The sequence below is a fragment of the Podarcis melisellensis genome, assembly GCF_964234715.1.
Source record: "Podarcis melisellensis genome assembly, chromosome: 14".
Classification (NCBI taxonomy): Eukaryota; Metazoa; Chordata; class Lepidosauria; order Squamata; family Lacertidae; genus Podarcis; species Podarcis melisellensis.
This window is the reverse complement of record NC_138546.1, coordinates 46,470,085-46,493,810: the sequence shown is the minus strand read 5'-3', so window position 1 is coordinate 46,493,810 and position 23,726 is coordinate 46,470,085. Positions and strand designations below refer to the sequence as shown.

The 23,726-nt window shown below is 49.8% G+C and overlaps 1 protein-coding gene across 1 annotated transcript in view; it reads right to left on the bottom strand.

Moving 5' to 3' along the window:
- Positions 1–23,726, bottom strand: part of UNC13C (unc-13 homolog C) — a 130,585-nt gene that overhangs the window by 4,153 nt on the left and 102,706 nt on the right. Inside the window, exons 19-30 of the mRNA XM_081887843.1 lie at positions 22,894–23,020; positions 20,989–21,085; positions 20,038–20,181; positions 18,566–18,643; positions 16,942–17,019; positions 16,133–16,162; positions 12,921–13,009; positions 10,440–10,589; positions 9,686–9,809; positions 7,905–7,961; positions 7,248–7,328; positions 381–528 (exon numbers count right to left, since the gene is read on the bottom strand). Coding sequence (XP_081743969.1) covers positions 381–528; positions 7,248–7,328; positions 7,905–7,961; positions 9,686–9,809; positions 10,440–10,589; positions 12,921–13,009; positions 16,133–16,162; positions 16,942–17,019; positions 18,566–18,643; positions 20,038–20,181; positions 20,989–21,085; positions 22,894–23,020 — 1,203 coding nt within the window. The remainder of the gene's footprint in view (positions 1–380; positions 529–7,247; positions 7,329–7,904; positions 7,962–9,685; positions 9,810–10,439; positions 10,590–12,920; positions 13,010–16,132; positions 16,163–16,941; positions 17,020–18,565; positions 18,644–20,037; positions 20,182–20,988; positions 21,086–22,893; positions 23,021–23,726) is intronic.

Genomic DNA, 23,726 nt, shown 5'->3' with positions numbered 1-23,726 from the left:
AAGGGAATGTCTCGTAGTATGAAGGGGGAAGAACACAGAATATTGAGGGGGCCCAGTCCCGTCCTTGAAAATTTGGGGATGCCTCGGCCCCCCTAGATAACTTCCCTGATCCATCCCTAAATCCAGTAATCTCAAGTCACAGTAAATGGTGATCTCTGAAGGAATTTGCTTGAGGGGAGGGGGAACTTGGCTTGAGGGGAGTGCTTGAAGAAACCACACAGACTCTCCCCCTTCCAGGAAGGAACTGCCATTCCTGTAGTGGCCACATGCCCCTTTCCCAGGCCAGCAAGTTATTCTTTCTGCGCTTCCTTTGGCTGCCATTGGGCTGCTGCCATGAGTATCCTTTCAGGCCAAGCCTTTGTCAGTTGCTGCTCACTTACTTTGTGAGGTCTGGGTGTCAATGAACTTCTTGATCAGGACGTCTGTTGTCTGGGTGTAAAGGTTGAGGGCGTACTTGAGAGACTGCATCTCAGGACTCTTCTCCAGGTAATTCTTTTTCAGCCCATTTCCTCCGGCGTGGAAGTATTGCTAAAAACAGAAGCACAGAGAAAGGGAGTAGAGGAGAGACACCAGATCCAGGAGGTCACCTGGCCTCTGAGCTTCTTGGCTAGCCAAGGATCCCTGAAGGATCTATCGTCTCACCCTTTATGTACTCAAGCTCTGTAGGGCTTTGTATGCCTGGATCAGCACTTTGAGCTGCCAGGACCAAAAGCTTCTGAGTTTTGGGTTGTGTTTCCATTGGGGAGGAGGATTTCTCCCCAAGGCTGCCTGGGAAATGTTGGCTTTGAAAGTGAGGAGCGTGATGGCTGCAAGTCATGTTGGCGTTACCTGCCTACCTGCCGAATCAGAGTCGGCTGCATGGAAGCCCGAGTACAAGTTGCTGCTGTGGGGTGCAGTGGGGCCGCTCTTGGGCTCTGCTTGTGGGCTGCCCTTCAGAGCATCTGATGGACCCACCGCTATGGGGCATTGAGGAAGTTGGACTCATCTAGCGGGGCTCTCCAACCATTATTGTAGAGGCAATGCCACTTTATTACATTTCTTATTAACTTTTCAAATTTTACAAATTATTTTAAGCAACCATCAGAATAAATCTCTCCTATCTGTTCTTTTCTTACCTTATAAAGCTGCTATATTACTTATATTTTACCCATTATGTATGTTAATTATAAATTATTAAACTGCAATTCTCACCTGCAGCTATACTTCAAATCCTGCATACATTTTAAGATAACCATAACATTTTTTTCAAATATTCCACAAAATATTTCCATTCTTCAAGAATTTTTCTCTCCATTCTGTTCTTTAATTCTCACAGAACGGGGAGGCAATGCCACTTTAAAAAACCATCTCCTATTGCCTTGTGTGGTTTGTTTATTCAACCGATATCCCCCCTTCCTTCCAAAGATGCCCATGGGGTCAGAGGAGGATGGGAGTCATACTGAATACTCAGCTCCCCTCTCATTTGGGTCTAATTTTATTACACAGGGGACATGACTGTCCCACATTCCAGCTCGAAAATGGTGCGCTGATGCTCCTTTGCTTCTTTCTGTTTTCCCAGAGCAATTTGCGGTAGGTAGGTCAGCATTTTATTTGTTTAGCTATAAGCCACAACAAGAAGAAGGGAAATTCGGAGTTGAGCCACGAATTTAGCTCTTAACTTCCGGGCCGCAGGTGGAAATGAAGGAACAGGCAAAGTAACGGAGTGATTTGTGCTCTTCCCCTGCCCTTGCCATAGAATAACTAGAGGCAGCATAATGATGATGATGATGATGATGATGATGATGATGATGATAATAATAATAATAATAATAATAATAATAATAATAATAATAATAATTTATTATTTATACCCCACCCGTCTGGCTGGGTTTCCCCAGCCACTCTGGGCGGCTTCCAACAGAATATTAAAATACAATAGACTATTAATCATTAAAAGCTTCCCTAAACAGGGCTGCCTTCAGATGTCTTCTAAACGTCAGATAGTTGTTTATTTCCTTGACATCTGATGGGAGGGCGTTCCACAGGGCGGGCACCACTACCGAGAAGGCCCTCTGCCTGGTTCCCTGTAACCTCACTTCTCGCAGTGAGGGAACTGCCAGAAGGCCCTCGGAGCTAGACCTCTGAATGATGGGGATGGAGACGCTCCTTCAGGTATACTGGGCTGAGGCCGTTGAAGGCTTTAAAGGTCAGCACCAACAACTGGAATTGTGCTCAGAAATGTACTGGGAGCCAATGTAGGTCTTTCAAAACCAGTGTTATGTGGTCTCGGTGGCCGCTCCCAGTCACCAGTCTAGCTGCTGCATTCTGCATGCCCATAAGGCATCAACCTTAGCTTGTGCTGGATCCAGAGGCAATCTTGGGGACCAATGTGCAGCCGGCAGAGGCCTCTGCAGCACTTCAGGACCACTCTGGAAGGAGGCTGTCTTGGGGGGAGGGCCAAGTATGTCTCTCAAACCCCTCAGTGGTGACATCAGGAGATGACAGAGGAGTCACTCCTAAAACTGAGGCCTAACTTGTATGCTGCATGGTTATGCCCCTACCATGCTTTTATTTGAGCAGATCAACCCTCAAAACTAACTCAGGGTCTTCAAGGATAGCTTCCTGCCTGCATTTGGGCCAGAAATGAACAACAAAAAGGCAAAAACACCCACCTCCCCACCTGCTGCCTCTCCCTACCCAGCCCTTTGCCCTGGCAGCTGAGGAGGAGCGTGCAAACTGGCTTTTAACCTTGTGACATTTCCCATCACTTTGCATGTCTCTGTCTCCTGTAAAAATCCAGGGTTAGCGCATTGTTCCTTTTCTCTGTGTTCCTCCTCGCTGCTTTCCAAATTTTTTATTTTTTCTTGGCTTTTCTGTTTCATGTATTTAGGGATGCAGGATAAGGAGCTGGAATGGGACCCCTGAGGCTCACAGAGGCTGTTCCTGCTCTTTGCTGCAACGACTTTAGTTACTGCTGAACACAATCTGGAGCCAAATATTAAGAGTCAGACTCCCTAAGTTTTTTTTTTGTGTGTGTGTGTGTTTATATTCATCAGAGAGAATGCGGGGAAAGCAGAAATCTGAAAAGAATGGAGGCAGCTGCCCATGGCAAGAGCTCAAAGTTTTCATTCAAGGGAGACGATCTTCAAAAGCCTGATTAAGCCATCCGAGGGTTTGGGACTCATGTCCGTGTCACTTGAAAGAATCTGAAACATCAGTGTAAAATTGTTAGCCATTCCATCAGGCTGCCTCAGTGGGAGACCTGAGGAGCAGAAAGCTCTTTCCATCAGCTTTGCCTCCTGTCCTTGAGTGCTTCCCCTGCCAGCTGGTCATTGTAAGAGCGACCAATTAAATACTGGCAGCTGAGATTGCTCCCCCCCCCCACCTTTCCTCCCTTTTCTCTTGTGTGTTGTGTTGTTTAGAGTGAGGCCTTGGGTGTTGTGTATTCCATGGATGGGGGACGGATGGACGGATGCTCAAGCAGGACATTTCTCTGCCGTGTTCACCACTGCTGAAGACACAAGTTGCTTTTCAGTTTTAATGGTGCCTTCCTTCTTCAGCGCTGCCAGCTGCCGTCGCAGCGATGTCAACGGCACGCCCAGCTGCTTGATTGCTTCTGGACGGTGGCCAATAAGATTTAAATTGCTGGGAGGGAGAGTTAATTAGCAAGCAATTATAAATTAAAAGTATACAATTAGACACATCTTTCTAGATAGAAGAGCAGCTCAGAAATGGAAGGGTGGCCGGAGGGAGCTTTGAAATTCATCATCCTTGATTGTTTTGAGGGAGCTGATAGCATCTGAACATGTTCACACCTAAAGGTGTATTTCTCCACAACAAGAGCTTTACAGCAGGGGTGCGATAAGGATGCAGAAAAGCCTGCAGGATGAGGCCAATGACTCAGCTAGTCCATCATGCTCTCACACTGGCCAAGTGGACGCCTTTGGGAAACCCTCATGTAGGATTCAAGTGCAAGAGCCCTCTCCCCTCCTGTGGTTTCCAGCAACTGGTGTTCAGAAGCATTGCTTCCTCCTACTGTGATCTCAATCTAAAAAACAGTCAAATTTATGCCTTGGAGGTGCTGAGTGGCAGAAGGAGCACTGAGATAAATCCCTGGGCACAAGTTTCTTTGCAGCAGAAGTGGGCAAACCAACAGGGCTCCAAGGTACCAGTGTGGAAACAGTGCAATGGCCCTTTTCATCCCACCTTGGAACAAATATTTTAGGCATCCTTAGCTGGGGGTGGAAATCTCTATGTTAAAGATCATAATAAGGACCTGGCCTACAGCTGATGTCATACATGATGTCATGTGTGCAGCAGGCAAGGGGGGGGCTTCAAAGGAACAATCTGGAGTGCTGGAGCAAGGTGCACGCTCATCCACCGGCTGATGAGAAGCCACTTCTCCCTCCCAGCGCTTCTCTTTGAGGCCTTCTGCTCCCCTTTCCACTTCTGGAAGCAGGGAGGTAAGGAAGAAGCTAGGTGATGGTTGTTAGGCAGAGGGCTGGCGCATCCCTTGAACTGTAGTTCAACCCACCTGCCTATCTTGTGATGTCATAACCACATCATATGATCGACAGGTGGGCTGTCCCACTCTTCTGTCAAACTCAGCTCACAGGGCCAAAAAGGCTCCGCTACCCCCCCGTTCGAGACAATTTTAGTCTTCAAATATAATAGCTGTATTCTCAGCTTCACAGTAAACTAATTAAAAAATAGCTCCTACTTTTTGATCACGATCTTCTATTGTGCTCTTTTGAAGTCAGATTCTTGAAAAGATCAAAGAAATAGCAGAGTATGATATTCCTTTAAAACTCAAAATAGTACTTTGGGCTTACTTAAATCATGTTGCTTTTTTAGGAGATTTTAGAACTGGTCATTTGTTTACTGTCTGCAGCTGCCAAACAGAAATCCTGAAACTCTCAATGTATAATGTATGGGGAGAAGTATGTATTGACAATCCCTTTCTTAACTAAGCTGACATATTACTGAAGATCAAAGGGGGATTTCCCTCAAGACAACTTTGTTAAAATGTGGGCTTGATTCACATCTCTGCCTTCATATCCATGGAATCGATTTTTGATGAAGTCTGGGATATAAATATTTTAAATAAAACAATGTAATTGGAATGTTAATTTCCAAGTAGCCTGCAATCAATCCACCGTTCTATCTTTTTGCAAGTCATGGCTTTGCAGGGCATTGTGTTCCATAGCGCAGTATTTTGTATTGTGATATTACAGCCAAATGGTAAGTCAAAGGAGCAGCAGCGCAAGGGGGAATTTGGGGGCCCGATACCCTTGGCATGGTGCATGCCCCATGTCTGAATTGTCCCTTTGAGAGAAAAGGGGAAGAAGAAGAAGAAGAAGAAGAAGAAGAAGAAGAAGAAGAAGAAGAAGAAGAAGAAGCCGCCAACCTGGGGACTCGTTTCTCCATCACAAATCAGGAGCAGCCCAACCTGAGACCACCCAGCAGTTGCTGTTGGACTCTAACCCCCACATCTCCTGACCACTGGCCATGCTGGCTGCTGGGGCTTCTAGGACTCCAACTCCAGCTGGAGGGCGCCATCTTGGTTACTCATGTGGCCCCAGTTGCTCCAGTTCAGCAGTTTGCTGCAGGAAGGAACTGGGAGGAGCCTTGTATGCACTTTTGCACATCTTTAACCTGTTGACTTTGCTGTCCCTTTTAGAGGCATCAGACCCTACAGATCTAATTTAGGCAGGGATTTGGAAAAGACGATTCCATCTAGTGGCATATCTGGTGGTTCCCCCGTAGCCACAGATTTTGAGAACAAGGCAGTCTTTTAAAAAAGGAAATGATGCAAAATATTACCCCTCCTCACCCCAAGGACACTTGCTTCCTGGCTTCCCCAGTAAAAAAACCTCTTCCCTCCTGCAACTGGAGTGCCACCCCCAAGACTGCAACAAACATGCAAGGCTCCAGATTCTGGTCCAAAATGTTTCAGGTCAGCTGGAGATCCACTTGTTTAAAATGGGGAAATCAGATCCTCCCCTCCTATGATTCTGGCTTTGCCGCTCTGCTCCCACCACGACCACTCTGGATTAATTCTGCCGGAGCCATGGTGGCAAAGATTAATGCATCCAGCTGAGCTCCTCGACACCTGGCAGGCCAGTTGGCACCCCTCCCAAATGGGGCCCAGCGAAGAGAGTAGTTCATCATGATCTTTGAGCGAGAGCCAGTTATGTGGCAGTGGCAGCTAATTAGCCAAAGGATGAGAAATGCAGCAGAGCAGCTGATGGAGAGAGGGAGGAGACAGGACTTACTAGTGGGACACCTCTCTCCCCTACCCCCATCTGAGTCTGTCCTGCGGATCTGGCCGCTGTCGCTCACACTCAGATCAGATGGCCACAAAGCCCACTCCACGGGGCTGCCTGTGAAAGGTGCTTGGCAGCGCCAAGTGCACCCACTTTTCAGGACAGACGGGTGGGTTAACTTATTCCTACTTGCACTGGCTTCCAACTTATTTCAGGACTTGAGGGTGACTCTCTTTGTGGCTGCACCTGAGCTGTGCTGTGCATTCCCTGAAAGAGGTTTGGGTGGAGAGCCTCTTGCCTGAGTTTGGAGGACAGCAAAGACTCCCCTTGCCACCCCTGCTTTCAGTTTCCAACCTCCTGCTGCAGTTGCTGCGTTTTTAAACTGACCTACTTGGTTTTAGGTTCCTGTCTAGCTGCCACTTTAAGGAATTCAAATATGTGTTTGCTTTTGTTGTTGTTAATCTAGATCAGGGGTCAGCAAACTTTTTCAGCAGGGGGCTGGTCCACTGTCCCTCAGACCTTGTGGGGGGCTGGACTATATATATATTTTAAAAAATGAACGAATTCCTATGCCCACAAATAACCCAGAGATGCATTTTAAATAAAAGGACGCATTTTACTCATATAAAAACATGCTGATTCCTGGACCATGCATGGGCTTTAGAAGGCGATTGGGCTGGATCCGGCCCCTGGGCCTTAGTTTGCCTACCCATGATCTAGATGTTACCATTTGGGTGTAGAAATTTCTAAAATTAACAGAAAAACTGGCCCTCTGGGCTTGCTACTTAGGCAAGAGGTGTCTCCCAGCCCTTCGTGGGGCTGAACTTGGGACCTTCTGTTTGGAGACAAGGGTTAGGCTCTTCATCCTTGAACTACAAACTCTTTCATTGTTGTGCCAAGGTCACCTGTCCCTTGCGCTGAAAGAAGACTCCAGCCCAGCAACTCCACAGCACATGCTTGTGTCCCTTTTCTTATGCCAGTGCCCAACTGATTAAGTCATACCTTAATTGTTGCCAGCACCACATCCATTATTGCGCACTGCCTCAGTGTCAGGCTTTTGGTTTCTTCTCGGATGACGTGGTCCTAAAAAAAAACATACAAAGATGGAGTAACTGCTGTTTGCTCTTTCCAAAGATGGTCAAATACCTTTCTGCCTGTGTAAAATAAGGTGGCTGACACTTTTTGCAGCTGCTCATTGTGGAGTCAATGAGGTACACAAAGGGAAGTTCCTTGTCTCTGGCTAGCTGGCACCAACTGGGCTTCTCTGCTAGGAGAAGAGCCTTGTGCCTTGGTGGGAGGAAAAGCAACACAGCACAGGGAGGGGAGATGCTTAATTCACGCATGCAAGATGTGGTGATAACTGTTTGCTAAGATGGCTTTCAAGAGGGGATTAGGCACTTCCATGGAGGAGGAGGAAGAGGGGATAAGGTCTGGCTGGAATAGATGGATCCTTGGCCCCCAGCCTTTGCATTCTATGGAGAGGGGCCAACAATGTCCTCCTATTACTGGGGGTGGGGGATGACTGTGCCCTGAGAGCAGCACAGTTGCCAAGGCAGGAAAGGGATACCCCAGTGCCTGCAAGGAGTTAATGTGAACAAGCCTCAGCCATGGAGAGGGTGTTGTGTCTCTTTTCCTTCAAGCTGCATAGGCTTCCCTTACCTTTAGTTTAGACAACTGGCCAAAGTCTTTGGCTGCGCTGAGGATCATCGGAGGGCCCTGTGGAGAGAATAAATAATATAGAAGAAGAAGAAGAAGAAGAAGAAGAAGAAGAAGAAGAAGAAGAAGAAGAAGCAGCAGCAGCAGCAGCAAGAGGTGGGAAAGTGAGACCGCCATGGTGGGACTTCCCTGAGGGTCAGCCAAGGGGGGTCCTCTCACTCAGGGCACTTGGCTTGGGTGCCACTCTTCCTGGGGCTGTGGGGGGCAGGGGAGACCTTTCCTAGGTTGATGCCCTAGACTACCAAGTGCTCCCAGTGGGCAAGTGGAGCTGCCAAGGTGTCTTCTGCTCTAGACTTTTCAAAGGCAGAGGAGCAAAGGCTGCCTGCCTTCTCTAGCCTGGGCTGGAAATGGAAGGGAAGCAAAGAGGAACTGAGTCTGCAAGAGTCTGCGGTCCCAACCTGGGGAGGCCCAGCCAGGCAGTGGAAGATTTCTGTGGCCAAGCTGAGGAAGATGACGATCCCTGGGGGCTGCCTGCTTTCAGGAGCATGTTGAGATTCATTGGGAAAGAAGGAAGGAAGAAGTCTTCAGCACAACCATCAAAAGAACCATCACTGTGGGCAAAAGGAGTTTGGATTCAATGCCATCCCCGCTGCAGCTGCCTGTGGTTCTGTGGGCTGGTTTGGGCAGCCAGTGGAAAATGCGAGCACCAAGCAGTGCGTGAACCTCCTCTCTCAGTCTCAAAGTTGCCCTTTGCTCAAGGGAGCAGAAGGAAGTCCTTCCCATGAGTCAAGGCTACCAGGCAAATGAAAGTGAGAGGGTCGAGACCCCATTTCAAGGAGCAGAGGCCTCCAAGCACCCTCACGATGCCTTCTAAAGTGTGTCAAGTGGTTGCCATGGCAAAGGAGCAATTAGCTGTCAACAGTGAAAGGATGGAGTCCACCTTCGCTAATTGGATGAGGAAAGTGGCAGGCATACTCTCGACTCTCGGTCCTCACTACCAACTGCACGCTGTGGAGGAAGCCGCAGACCGTCCCCCCCAACTGAACACTTGGGCGACCTCCACAGTGGGTGACCCTGACAGGACCCGGTTGCCATTGAACTCCATCCCACAAAGCTGACTCCACACTGATATGCTGTCTTTTCCGAAGCCAAGAGCCCTCTTGGTTTGCTGCTGCTAGCTGCTTAATTCACAAGCAGCCCTCTCTCTCTGAAGGCAGTTTTCATGCCGGCTTTGTCTGAGGGAAAGGGAAGTCCATGTGTCTCTTGAGAGGGCCAAGTGCATCCATCCTGCCCTCTTTTCAGGGACTTGGGGACAGACTCAGCTATCGAGTTCTGCCAGCAGAAGCAAGGACTTCCACTAGTGCAACAGGCTTTCCCCTCCCCACACATCCCCCCAAATTGGCTGTGGGGTATGTGCCAGGAAAACTCCCAGAACAGCATGGGGAGGTGGAAGATGAGGTGGGGTGGGGCGTTCTGTTTAGCAAGCTCATATGCCATTGTGCTGATGAAATGATTGCCATTGCGCTATGCTGAACTCCTCCCTTATAAATCTAAGCAGCATCACAGCAGCTTACGAATGTGGCCTTGTAGGATATCAGTTCCCCCAAGAGAGGGGGGAGGGTTTCCCTACCCCCCCCATGACTTTCATTTTGAGCATCTTCCCGCCAACAAGCACACAAGAAAAGTAGTTTAAAAGGTGCATTTCCAAAGAGCTGTTTTTGTTTCTATGACAAAAAGGAGCCTGGACCAAGTCTGGTTCTCTGCAAGGCTTACGGGAGACTCACAGTTTGGTCTGTCAGTGGTGGGAGTACAATCTGTTTTTCTATCCGGTTCAGGACCAGTTTCCAGAGCTCTTTCAAAACACGCTTCAGAACGGTCTTCTCGCAGATTTTTGCCGATAGGCTTAAGCTGCAAAACAACCCAACGCTCTCAAAATCTTCATCTATTTAGGCAGTTTACAAAGCAAAAACTATGTAACCATGCAACTAGAATACAAAGAAAAATGCACACTGCTGATATAAACCCAGTCTCTAAACGCTTCCCCAGCCTTCCCTCCCACCAGGGAGAAGCCCACGTACATCACAGCACCGCTGGAAGGTAGTGATTGCATGAAGAAGCAAAACCACGAAGCAACAGGAACAGATGGCAGGGGGCTGGGGGAATTGAGGGGCCGTTTTCATGGGTTCAGCGCCTGCTGCAATTATGGGCCTGGCTGCCCTGCATGGGTTCAGCGCCTGCTGCAATTATGGGCCTGACACACAAAGCATGGCACAGAACAATGCAGTGCCCAAAGGAGCCAAGCTGAAAAGAGGATGAAGTCCAGCCTATGGATCTCTTCTAGGGGGAGAATAGGGGATAAGTCCTTGTGGGACCATTGTGGAGGTTCTTGAGACATGAATGAATGTGAGCTGCTTTGAGAGCTGAGAGAGGGCACCAGGGTCCGGGTATTGGTGCATTGCAGAGCCCAATGCTGTTTGCCACAGACCAGACCATCTGTCTGGACACAGCAGTAAAGCCCACAGCATCTGCCCTGCTTACGTTTTGTCCAGGAAGTCCATCAGGGGCCGTAACACAATCTCTGCATCTACAGTGTTGTTGTTCTTGTTGGCAGCCGCAGTTCCGTCTCCTTTCATCTGGTTCAGCTCCAAGCTCATCTGCCGCACACACTCCTCAATGACAGGCTGGAAGCTGGAAGGGGCCAGAAAGGAGGGGATGGGGTGTCAGAATTCATGATCTATGATTGCAGTCATGGGGTTTTTGTCTATCACATGGCGGTGTATGTTTTGACTCCACAAAGTGGGAAGTGAGGGAGACAGGATGTTTGTGTTACTGTGTTCCATGAAGTGGGACTATTGTCCTTTGTTCTTTTTCCCTTTGCTGTCTGATGCTAGAGGGAGAGGGAGCCATGCTGCAGTGCTCCGTGTGTGTTTATATGTAAATAAAGTAGATTAGCCAAAATGCTGAGTTGCTGAGGTCTGTAATGAAAGGTGCGCAAACTCTGCGGATCCCTAAGTGTGCCGATGTCGGTTGGCATCAGTCACTGTGATGTTTGGGCTGAAGAAAGCTTTTGAAGCTCCCGAACGATCGACCAGGAGGGAGGGAAGATGTTAGTCGCGCATGTGTCTCTGCAGGGTCCTACTCGAGTGTAGGCTGAACTCCTGACATGGGGATGGAGGTGCCAGAACTGGCCAAACATGGCAAAGCAGACCCTTCCCCAGAGGTTCTCTATGTTGCTGTCTCCCTTCTAGGAGGCCACGGCCCCCTTCCTTGTGTGGTAATTATACTTTAAAGAGTTGTGTGGATGTTGCCCCAGGTCATTTGACCCTCTTAAATAGTTCTCTCCCCCCCTGGCATATCTACACAACACATTAAAGTTTAAAAATAACATATGACTTTTATTTGCTGTACCGGCTCTTGTCATAGTAAATGTACAAGAGAGGTAGGTAATACAGTGGTTGCGAACAGGATCCGTTCTGGAGCCCCATTTGCAACCTGAAAGGAACACAACCCGCGTTTGCGTGTCTGTGCACGTGCAGGTGGCGATTCGCCACTTCTGTGCATGCGCGTGATGTCATTTTGTGCGTCTGCGCATGCGCGAACGGTGAAACCTGGAAGTAACCCTTTCCGGTACTTCTGGGTCACCACGGGATGCAAACTGAAAACGCGCAACCTGAAGCAAACATAACATGAGGTATGACACTACTTCTGTTACTGAAACATACATGAATTTGTATCCGAGGCTGATTAATATTTACAGACTGAGGCAACAGCAAAGCACAACACACTTGCTGCTCTAACAAGTTAAAATCCACACAGCAGTTGATGATTGAAATAACTGAAATAACTGATAAAAACTGCCTCACTATATGACATCGCAAGCACTGGTGCCAAATATAGGGGGCACCCATACCACGACCTCAGAGGGAATGTCCAAGGCCCTGCAAAGTCTTTGACGGGACTTCCAGTAGAAACCATTGGGTGCCATTGGGCACCCATAATCTGGGGCCCAAGTTGGCACCCCTGATCACAACATTCTATGCTACAACATTAACCCTTTGCGTGGCATTTTGGATGCACCATTCCTACACCCCTGACAAGGTCCACTTCCCCTTCTCCTAGTAGAAGTCTCTGGCACTCTGGATCTCTGGCTGTAGGGTGGAGGGCAGAGGCCAACCCAAGGGTGGGGCAGTGTCTGATGCAGAGAGGGCATTTGAGACCAGGTGTGATCCTGGGTGGGGGACATTTTGGCACTTGAGTTAAACAAAAATTGACGCCCTGCCCACCCAGAAGGGGTAAGTGAAGATCTATAACTGGAACAGGGGTGGGGGGAGATAAAGATCTACATCAGGATCTGCTACCCTGGTGGATCCTGCCACCTGAGGTGATTGCCACACCTTGCCTCATGGGTGGGCCAGCCGTGGGGGGTTGAGGTTCCACAGTGGATCCACACCCAACCTCCCACCCTATTCTGAAAGCCCTTTTGGAAAACCTGGCCATGCACCATTCCACTCCCTCTTCCCCTTCCCAGGCCAACCACATGACAAAAAGCCCTTTGCACCCTAGAACAGGGGCCAGCAAACTTTTTCAGCAGGGGGCTGGTCCACTGTCCCTCAGACCTTGTGGGGGGCCAGACTATATTTTGGAAAAAAAATATGAACGAATTCCTATGCCCCACAAATAACCCAGAGATGCATTTTAAATAAAAGGACACATTCTACTCATGTAAAAACACGCTGATTCCCGGACCATCCACAGGTCGGATTGAGAAGGCAATTGGGCCGGATCCGGGCCCCGGGCCCTAGTTTGCCTACCCATGCCCTAGAACATCTCATATATTATTTCCTTTAATTTATTTGACCCCTGCCTTTAGGTAAAGCAGCTTTCTAAGGGGCACAGGGACTTCCCAAGAGCTGGTGGCAAGGCAGGGACTGAAAAGTGGCTCCCCCCCCAATGCTTTAGGGTATGTAATGCAGCCCCACAAGTGTGTGTCTGGGAGCGGTAATGAAGCAGGCCCATTACCTGGCGCCGTAGGTCACGCTGAGCTCATCCAGGACGCCACTGAGCTTGGCCTGCAGCTCTTTCAGGGCCTCGCTGGCCTCCGGGTCCAGCTGAAAAAAGGCAATGGTGAGGTTAGTTCCCCTTTCTCAGCTTCACCTGCTTCTTCTCTGCATCGGAATTAGTGGGAAGGAGGAGAAGGCATCCATCGATTAGATGGCATTAATGGAAAACAAGCGTGGAAACCCTTCGAGGCTGTGTGGGGATGGAAGGCGAGACCCCAAACAGGACTTGAATTGACATAGGGCATAGCCCATTCTTAAAGTCTGTCTATACCCACCTCATTGGACTGGAGGGGGCATGGTTTGCCTCCTGGGGGGTGCTTCCTCAGCCACCTGCTCAGGCTGCCTCTGGAAACGCCTGGCAGAAGAAGCACAAAGGGAGAGGAGGGGTAGGAGGAGCTGCGCTCATTGGCTAAGGGGGATCCATGGAGGTGCCAGTCAAGCCAAACAGAGGCAAAGATGGCCTCCCCATGCCACGCCCTGCCCAGCTGGCTGCCTTTCCCTTCCCACTAAAGCATGGCTGCAGCTCCCCATTTATTACGCAGCCTTCTGAGACAGGCATCTGCCCTGCCCTGGGGCTGCACTTGCTTAGAGGCCATTTTTGGGATCCGGAGGGGATTCCACGCTGTTTTGCATTAGTGTAGAGAGAAGCAGAGCATCCAGCAATGAGGAGAAGAGCGTGGCAGACTCTACGGGTGTGGTTATTATTATTTTTGTGTGGCGCATGCTGTTTCCGGAGGGGGAAAGGAGGCTTCGCAGGAGGGGGAGCTGTTCACTGTTAGCCCTTTGAGGGCGTCAGGGTGGACCAACAAGAACCTGGACCGCCAGCACAGGCTGCATCTAGAGGAGGCCCAAGGGGCACAGCCTTGGCACGCCATCTGGGATGCAACCACAGATGGAAGACAACCACGGCAGCCTTGTGGCCAAGGAGGATGGTGGCAGACGGGCTTTGTGTCATGGAATGGGAGAGGGAGAAAGGGGTCCATGCACAGGCATTTTCGTTGCCCCACTGGCAGTGCCAATCCCACCTACCCCCAGAGCCCCTTTCAGGCAAGGGAGGGGCCCAGCCCTTTTGGCCCTTGGGGTTCACAGACTCCCACTTCACTAAAGCAGCACTCAGATCCCGTTTTGCTAAAAACATCGCTAGGATGGGAATTCCAAGCACAGCAACTCTCTGTCTCCAAAGCCCCCTTTGGAGATGGGATACATGGGAAAGGGGATCAGTGCTACAAAGGGGGTCACACTACTGCAGCTTCTCTGGACGCCAACCCCAATGGCCCCCACACCACAGTAGGCTTGGCTGTCCATCTGCATGGAGAGCATCTGCATGGTCACCTTGCATGATCCCAGGGAGCCGGACAATATTGGTGGGGCTTGCCTAACACATGGGCATGGGGTTGTGTGGCCTACAGAAGACCATTGCTCCTGGGGAAGGCCCTTCAGGAGCTGACATGGAGGGTGGGGCATAGGGAAGACTCTCCATTAGCAGCAGGGAGGCCTCAGAACTGGCTTCCAAGGCAGGGATGGTGACCTGGGGAGGCCCTTCAGCCGGACTTGGAAGCCTGCAGCTGGGAGAGGGAGGTTCTCCTGGGGAGCCATTGCTGGTCAGCAGCACAGGTGACAGCTGATGGGACAGACCAGTGGACTGACTGGGTGCAGGAGAAAAGCTTCAGACGCATCCCATACACAGACTCTGGAGCACATGCTACTCTTGCCGGGTAATCAACTCTCTGCGCTGAGACCTGATCATCCACAGGCATTGCTAACCGCGATGCACCATTAATTGCTTTTCTGAAAATGCCCATATAGCCTACGTCATCCGAGGACAGGCAGGTAATTCAAACACAGAAAACAGCAAACTAAAGCAATTGAGTGCAGATCCACGGGCCGGGCCGTGGAAGCCACAGAGGCCCCCTTCTAGCACTTGCTTAAGCCTCAGGAAAGACAAGCAAGGAAGGGGAGCTTCCGTTTTGCGCATGCTCGGAGAAGAGGCCGGCTGTCGATTTCATGGAGGGCTGGCCTGGGGTGGGGGGAGGGGGCAGAGGCATTTGCATTGCGCCTCTGCCACCGATCCTTGGGCGGGTGCTGGGCCTGCTGCTTGCCCAGTCTGCATGCCCTTTAGTAAGAAAACAGAACAAAACAGAGCTCCCACACACTGAGCCTGCCCCTTTCCTTTCACAGAAGAAGAAAGCTCTGCTCAGCTTTCCCCCCATGGAACTGAATGGGGCAGCCCTTGGGAGCTTCTGCTGAGATGGAAGGAGGCTTTCTCCAGCCTCAGTTGCCGAGGGGTAAGATGGGGAAAACATGAGCTGCTGCTGCTGCTGCTGCTGCTGCTGCTTCTTCTTCTTCTTCTTCTTCTTCTTCTTCTTCTTCTTCTTCTTCTTCTTCTTCTTCTTCTTCTTCTTCTTCTTCTTCTTCTTCTTCTTCTTCTCATAAGCTAAGCAAGTGCTTGATGTAGAAATGTAGGAGAGGTTAACAGGCTGCAACTTAGTGCAGAGCAAAATGTGGATTCTCCAAATCTGCAGGGCTTAAAAGCAGGTGAATGTGTGCTTGATTGTGGCCATTGCTGGTGGCTTGGAAGTTTTCAATTCACTCAGGAGGTCCAGTGTGTGCGCGCGCACAAGTGTGGCTTGCCCTCCTCCCTCCCAGCATTAGAAAAATGTGCCTCTTGGCCACATCCTTCTCTCCTTCCCTTCTCAACTGGGACTTTAATTTGTGATATCCAAAACAGCCCCTGCAGTGAAGCTGTCTGATGCACTCTTCTTCTGCTCCCGCCCAGGTGTGACGTCCAAGTCTGTTCATTTATCCAGTTGCTTTCAAATGAATTAAATCAACTTAAACCCCAGTGCTTTGGTTTACAGCCGCATTGCCTGTTTGTTTGTGTGTTTGTTTGTTTGTTTGTGTGTTTGTTTTTAAAGCAAACAGTCGCCCCCCCCCCCTCCAGCAAGTCTTCATGGCCTTTGCATTCTAATAAAGAAGCCATCCGTTTGTCCACTGAAAGATCTGGACTCCAATCTTTCTGGTGACTTAGGATTTGTCGATGAAGCACAGACACATAGCACTTCAGTAGTGCAAGGGCTCTGAGCCGCCCAAGGAGGAGGAGGAGGAGGAGGAGGAGGAAGAGGAAAAGGAGGAGGAAGAGGAATAAGAGAAGGTGCGCTTACTATCACAAACCTCAAAAGAGAACCGCTCTCCTTCTTGCTTCTGCTCATGGAATGGCAAGTTAAAGGTATTGGACAAAGACAGGACGACAGATTACAGACAAGCAGTGGGCACCCCCTGACTCCCCTTCCACTCCCCACCTGCCCACAGAAAGCAAACCACCAGCCCAGCTGGAAACAGACACATCACCAAATGGAGTCACAAGATGGCCTAGCAGGAGCCATAAGGAGGAAGAGGTGGCAGGAGGAGGCAGGAGACCAGAAGGGAACACACAGTGGGCAGTGCCAGCTGCACACCACAGATAACCAAGGACGTGGCTTTCTCCCCCCGCTCAAATGTCTCAAGCCCCGTCCCCCCAAAAGAGAGGATGAGCCAATGGCGGATGGAAAAACCAGCAAGTCCAACGCAGACTTTGTGCGGGCTGTCTCCTTTTTTTTTTTTTTTGAAAAAGCACAGGACATATTCTTTGTTCCCTGGCTTAACCCACTTTGGCTGCAAAAAGGGGAAATCTCAACAAAACGCAGGGGACAAATGTGCTCCCATAGCAGGAAGACTGCTGAATCTGGAGGGACTCTCCTGTCCACATAATTTCCTCTCCTGGGATGGCAGGGCCAGAGTGGCCTTTCTAAGCTCCTAGGCTAGGGAGGCAGTCACGGAACACAGTTGGTGGCTCTGCAGACACCTGTCAATCAAAAGCAGGACCCGGAACGAGATGCAGGCACCCCAGACAGGCCTATGGATGCCTGAAGCAGCCTAAACCTCCATGTTTTGTTTCTCTTGGCAGAGCTCAAGGGTCAAAGCACACAAGCCTGACAACTCACCTCTTTGCCCCCCATGGCTTCAAACATCTTCTCGAGCAGAACTCGCAGTTGCTGGATGTTGTTCATCAAGATACAGGGCTATGAAGAAAAGACACGGCATGGATTTATTTAACTCTACCAGGAGGGCCCCAAAACAGTGCTAAGACTGACCAGGGAGCCCTAATGGAGGCGGAGGGTTCTGGAACGGCATCTTGGGGCTTGAGGGGTGACCCTACCTCCACCCCCAGCCCAAGGTGCTGAAAAAACAGAGCCTCCCTCCCCTGTTTATTTTGGGTTTTGTTTTGATGTTTATGTATTTTGTGGCCATTTGGTGTAGTGGTTGGAATGTTGGGAGGCCAGGATCTGAATCCCCACTTAGCCATGAAACTCTCTGGGTGACTTTGGGCCACTCACTGCCTCTCAGCTGAACCTACCTCACAGGATTGTTGTGTGGCTTAAATGAGGAAGGGGAGAGCTATGTACACCACCTTGAGCTCCTTGGAGGAAAAGGTGGAATGTAAATGCTAATAATGCTAATAGTAATGCAAATAAAAGTGAATAATAATAATAATAAAAAAATTGTATTTCTGTATTTCTACAGTGAAGTGCCCTGAGATCTATGGATGAAGGGCACTATAGAAATTTACTACTACAATCATACCTTGGGTTACAGATGCTTCAGGTTGCGTTTTTTCGGGTTGCGGACCGCTGAAACCCAGAGGTACCGGAATGGGTTACTTCCGGGTTTCGGCGGTTGCACAGGCGCAGAAGTGCTAAATTGTGCTTTGCGCATGCGCAGACGTGTAGAATCGCAACCCGTGCATGCGCAGATGCACCACTGCAGGTTGCAGACACTGTGCGTTGCGAACGTGCATCCCGTACGGATAACGTTCGCAACCCGAGCGTCCACTGTACTACTCCTATTACTACCCTTTTATTGATTTACCACTTCTCTATACCGTTCCAAAATGTTCAGGGTGGTGTACATGGGGCCGTCCTTTTAGCCATCACAACAACCCTATGAGATGGGGCAGGCTGAAAGTGACTGCTCCAAAGCCTCTCCGTGGCTGACAGTGCGGACTGCAGTCTGGGCCTCCACAGTCTCAGCCTAGAACACTGTCCATTAAGCAACACTGGCTGGCTCAACAGTCCTGAGCTCAAGGGACAGAAAACCTGCCCTGGCCTAAAGCAGTTCAGGAGCTCAGGGAAGAGGGTGCTTAACCCTTTTCTCTCATTCATCCAAATTGTTTCCCTGAAGCTGCTACTTGGAGATGGGGGTGGAGGGAGGCAGCATCTATAAAAGTGTGGCATCTATATTACCCCCTCCCCACCCAATCTGTGGTTAAAAGCAGCTTCATGAAGACAATTGGGGAAAGGCTCAATTGCCTCTCCCAGAGCGCCCCTTCCCCAGAGCTGCTGCATGGGCCTGCTAATTAGTAAAAGCTAATGAGTCATGGCTCTCTCTCATCTGGTCCCTGGAAGGAGTCGCTGACCCCGCCTCCCCAAGGACAGGAAGCCACCTGCCCTCCACCTGGCCAGCCTCTCCCCTAAGAGATTGCACACCACCCTCCGCACAGAACCTGTTTCACCCCAACCTGCCGGGATTGTAGGACAGCACATTAAGAAGAAATTAAATTTCACTCACCAAATTTTCTTTATCGCAGTAAGAGCTGAAATCATTTGTAATAATTACAGCATACTGAACAAGCACTTTATGGATCGTCTGGGGGGAAAAGCACACACAAAGGAGCAGCAGTCAGTGTCACATTACTGTGGCAACTCCACGGGGGGGGGGGGGTTGAGTCCTTGGAGCAGAAGAGCCAAGCCTCATCCCAGACCCCCTGGCCGAGGAATTAAGCTCCCTGCCACTTGGTCCAGAGTGGGGCTGGTGCCTTTGGCCCAAAGGAGCATCAATTAAGTGGGTATGTTCCTAGGGATGGAAGACTCTCTGGCAATGCTGTTTTCTCCCAGTTTCTCACTTCTCCAGGCTTTAATTATTTTCTGCAGCTATCTGCTATTTTTGTCTGGTCGCCCCACCACAATTCAGGCCATGGTTTTGTTGCACCCCACCCCATCAGAAATCTGCTCTTTACTCTTGAAACAGGGGGAAGTTGAGGAAAGGGGGCCTAGCAGAGGTGGAGCAACCTGCTCTGGTACCCAAAGAGGCGCTTGTCCTAGGGGGTGTGGCACACGTCCCGGGGTGTACGGCGAGCGGCGTGCGCCCCTGGAAGTACCACCGTTCGGGGGTCAGCATTTTGTCCCCCCCCCGGAATAGCACCCGGGGCGTACCTCCCCCCAACCCCACCTTGGAACACCCCCGGGGCCTAGGACCCCCTGGTTGCCTAACAACCAGGAGTGCGTAACCATAAGAACAGCAATAACACGAGGACCGGCTCTTCCCATATGAACTGACCAAGACCCTGGCCTTTTAAACTATGTGTTGCGGTGGTGATATTGTTTTGTTTGTTATTATGTCATGTATTTTTTGTTTTTATATAGTCAACAGGCCTGTGATGCTCGGATGAAGGGTGGTATATAAATTTAATAAAATAAACAACATAAGCATGGCATTTCCATCTTTGTTGAACATTGGGCTGGGTAGACCATAGCTGTCAACTTTCAGATTTGAAAATAAGGGATCAGCAGCCTCACCTGTCCCTGGGACAGTCTATGGGATATCTAACAATCCGGGATAGCAGCGGGAAGCAGCGGTAAACGGCGCTGGAATAAGGGAATTTCCCACAAAAAAGGGAAGGTTGATAGCTATGGGTCAGACTCTGCTAGAACAGAGCAGCTTTGTCCCCTCCAAGGCATCTACCTTTCAGCAAGCCTCTCGTGCCCCCTCCTGTCCCATGGATGAGGTCCCAGTTACCTAGATAAGGTGTGGCTGACCTAACACACAGAGCTCTTATCCTGGACAGACATGACATCTAAAGGGAGAATTTCAGGACCTCACAGGGCTGGAAAAGTGGAGATTTGCTCTCTGACAGGGCAACAAGCAAGAGCTGAAGAATGCCAGCAAGGCTTAATATACAAGGCTACAGATTAAAACACCACAGGGACAAAACGTGACTCCTCCCTCACAAACCCCAAGCTGCTCAGAGGATGCAAATCTACCTTAGAAAACCTTCTCATGAGATGAGAGAGAGCTTCTGGATTAGGGCACTCCAGCTTCTTTATGATCTCAAAACTCTGGTTGAGCTGTGTGAAGACGTCCACCACTGAGCAGGAGAAAAGGGCATGGTCCGATGTTCGCTGGAACTACACAGACACCACAACACACAAGGACACACCGTTAAAGGGCGCTTGTGCAGGGTGTGTGGCTTCCCGGCTGGAGGCTCTTCTTCTCAGCCTATTCATTCTTTCCACTTTTCTCCAGAAAGTGAACCCCTCCACCCCCCAAACAGCCACAGCAGCACCAGCCGTGGTTCCTCAGCTGAGCACACCAGGAGTGCAGCACAGACTGAGCAGCCCACATTTGAAAGAACGGGGCTTTGGAAAACCTGCCATCTAAATAGGTCATAAAGCAGCAATAGGGTCGTGTAAGGTTTGCATTCAGTGCTGCGTTGAGGCTGCTACGCTCTGTGGCAGCAAACACAGAGCTTTCTCCTCACTCACGGTGGTGGGGGTGGGGTGGGCAGTTCCTGGCCATGATTCCCTCTGCTGCTTCTGCAGAAAGATGCCCTTTTTACAGGATAATGCCTGGCTACAGCTACTGCCTTAATTATAGCTCTCTGGATAGGATTGCAAATGCTGTCACAGCAAATCAATGAAAGGGGCATTTTTGTCCAATAAAAAATTCCTCCTTCTCTTGTTTTCACCTAGCAAAACAAGCCACTCTCCATCTCTCCATGGTGGGGGAATAAGAGAGGAACAGGGCAAGGCAATAATCCATGTTTGCTGTGAAACAGGAAGTGCAGATGTGCATTTATTTACCTCAGGCACCACGTTATATGCCAAGGAACCTCTCGGCTCTAGGCTGCTGTGGATTGAGTGCGTGGGCCTCAGGACCCATCACCCAAAGTGCCCCCTGCCTCAGGGCCTCCCCCACTTCACAGCTCTGCTCACCCCGTCCTTCTTGTCTCTTCCCAGCGCACCGTGAAGAAACTCCATGGAGACGTCCTCATTCTCATCCAGCCACTGCATGACAAACGGCTCAAACCACCTAGGGAGGGAGGAAGGTGGCTGCTTCACCCACATTCTTGTTTTTCAGACAGTCAACACAGGTTCCTCCTTGTGCCTGAACGCGCGCAGAATGAAGCAGCCTTGACGCAAAGGATATGGTGCCTTGGAAGGGGCTCAAGGCAACCATCAGCCCTGCAGCCCTATAGCCCTGAAACTCCCCTTGTTGCAGTATTGAGGCATCCACAGATGGGGGATTCCAAGGTTAGGGGGGGGAAAGGGCTGCATTATGACTAAACTGTCAGACCGGAGAGGGTGTGGTCTTTTGGCCTTCCTTGATTCCCAGCCTCAGCTCTCCACCCGCCCTTGCCCAAACAGGATTCCACATTTTGCAGGAGAGCAGGTAAAGAGTGGCAGCTTTTATAAGGGAGAAATTGAAATTGAAATACAGTGGTACCTCGAGTTAAGTACTTAATTCATTCCAGAGGTCCGTACTTAACCTGAAAGTGTTCTCAACCTGAAGCACCACTTTAGCTAATGGGGCCTCCTGCTGCTGCCGCGCTGCGGCAGAACGATTTCTGTTCTCATCCTGAAGCAAAGTTCTTAACATGAAGCACTATTTCTGGGTTAGCGGGGTCTGTAACCTGAAGCATCTGTAACCTGAAGCGCATGTAACCCGAGGTACCACTGTACTTTATTGTCACTTGTACAACTTGTATACAGTGAGATTACACGAGCACCCCCCACTCAGCTCTCTTAGTCTAAATTCCCCTCGTTTACTGACGCACACCCACCAAACCCAAAAGTCAGTTGCCCTGTTGTTATCTGGATAGAAGCTGTTCTTTACCCTGTTGGTGTGACTAAACATGCTTCTATATCTTCTGCCTGAGGGCAGGAGATCAAGAAAGTGCTGACCAGGGTGTGAATCATCCCTGAGAATTTTCCTCACACTCCTGAGGCAACGTTCTTCCACTATTTCATCCAGTGGATTCACGGAACAGCCCATAATATCTTGTGCTGTATTCACCACCCTCTGTAGGCACTTCCTATCAGATGATGTCAAACCAGCATACCACAACTGGAATTCCAAGAAGCAACACAACAAATATGGCATGCAGCTGTGTGTGTGTGTATGTGTGTGTGTGGAATGCTCAATGAATGGAAAAGAAAAAACAGTCCCGAGCCTGCTGGATCAGGCCGATGGCCCATCTAGTCCAGCACCCTGTTCTCAGGGTGACCAACCAGATGCCAGGGGAAGCCAGCAAGGGGGATTTGAGCACAAGAGCACTTTCCCCTCCTGTGGTTTCCAGCAGCTGGTATTCAGAAGTGAGCCATCCTGGCTAGCAACCATCAATAGTTCTCTCCTCCAGGCTGAAGAATTTCCAGAATTGCCACGGCCTCCACACTCCTCCAAGGGGGTGCCACGCAGTCTGCATGATGTAGGCAAAAGCCTCCAGGCAGGAGGGCAGGGGCGGCAGCAGCAGCAGGTGTTGCCTTCATCCTAGGAGGAGCCACCCAGAGCCCGTCTGGAGCTTCTTCCAGCCTTGTGTCCCCCCCTCCCCCATTAATATTCTGATGCCTGCAAGAGGTTTTAAGTATAATTGCTGAAAAGCCCCTTCCTGAGAAACTGATTGCCTTTTCTCTGCAAAAGGTTCACTGAGAAATAAAGAAGTCAGGGGAAAGACATTTAGAGTCTTTTAAAGTTCTAAGTGCACCTTAACACAAATGGACTCCGGTTTGAAGGATGTGCTGGATGAATATTTAAAGAAAACTGAGCCCAACAAGCAGAATAAAAGCTCCAGAATGTTCTTCCTCCCCCCAACTGAAACATTCTCCCCCCCCCCCACTTACAGAGAGTATTCAGGCACTGCATCTCTGAACGTGGGGAGTTCGCGCACATATTCATTATAAAACCATTTCACTTTGAAGTGCAAATTCATATAATCTGTGCTCTTGCATAACCGTTGCTTTTCATGCTCTGTAATGGAACACAGAAAAATAAAAATAACATATTTAATAAAGTTCCAGCTGTAAATAAAATTACAGAGTCCCCGTGCACATTTTAGACCCAGCAAAATCCTAATGGCCTTTTAACACCTGAGATCTGCTTAGGTTTCAGAATTGCTTTGTGCTCATTGATCTAAGGCAGGGGTCAGCAACCTTTTTCAGCCGGGGGCCAGTCCACCATCCCTCAGACTGTGTGGTGGGCCGGACTATATTTTGAAAAAAAATATGAACGAATTCCTATGCCCCACAAATTACCCAGGGATGCATTTTAGATAAAAGGACACATTCTACTCATGTAAAAACATGCTGATTCCTGGACTGTCTGCGGGCCGGATTAGGTTGCCTACCCCTGATCTAAGGTGGTACAAAACCCACAAGTGAGTCACAGGCCTGAAACGGTTCAGGAAAGAGAGTAGCAGAGCACTGGACCTCATGGAAAAAGCAGACCCACTGCAGAGATGGGCTGTGCCTCCCACGAGAAGGGCTGAAGGCAGATATACCTTGTGTGCAAAATTCTTCAGGTTCAATCCTCAATGGCAACTATAGGCAAGGATGAGAGAGGGAGGGTCTGGAGAGCCACTGCTGCCAGCCAGTGTAGGACATACTGAGCTAGAAGAACCAACTGTCTGACTTGGGATTCCCACCAGCCAGAGAGGACTCAAGAAAGCGAGCCAAGT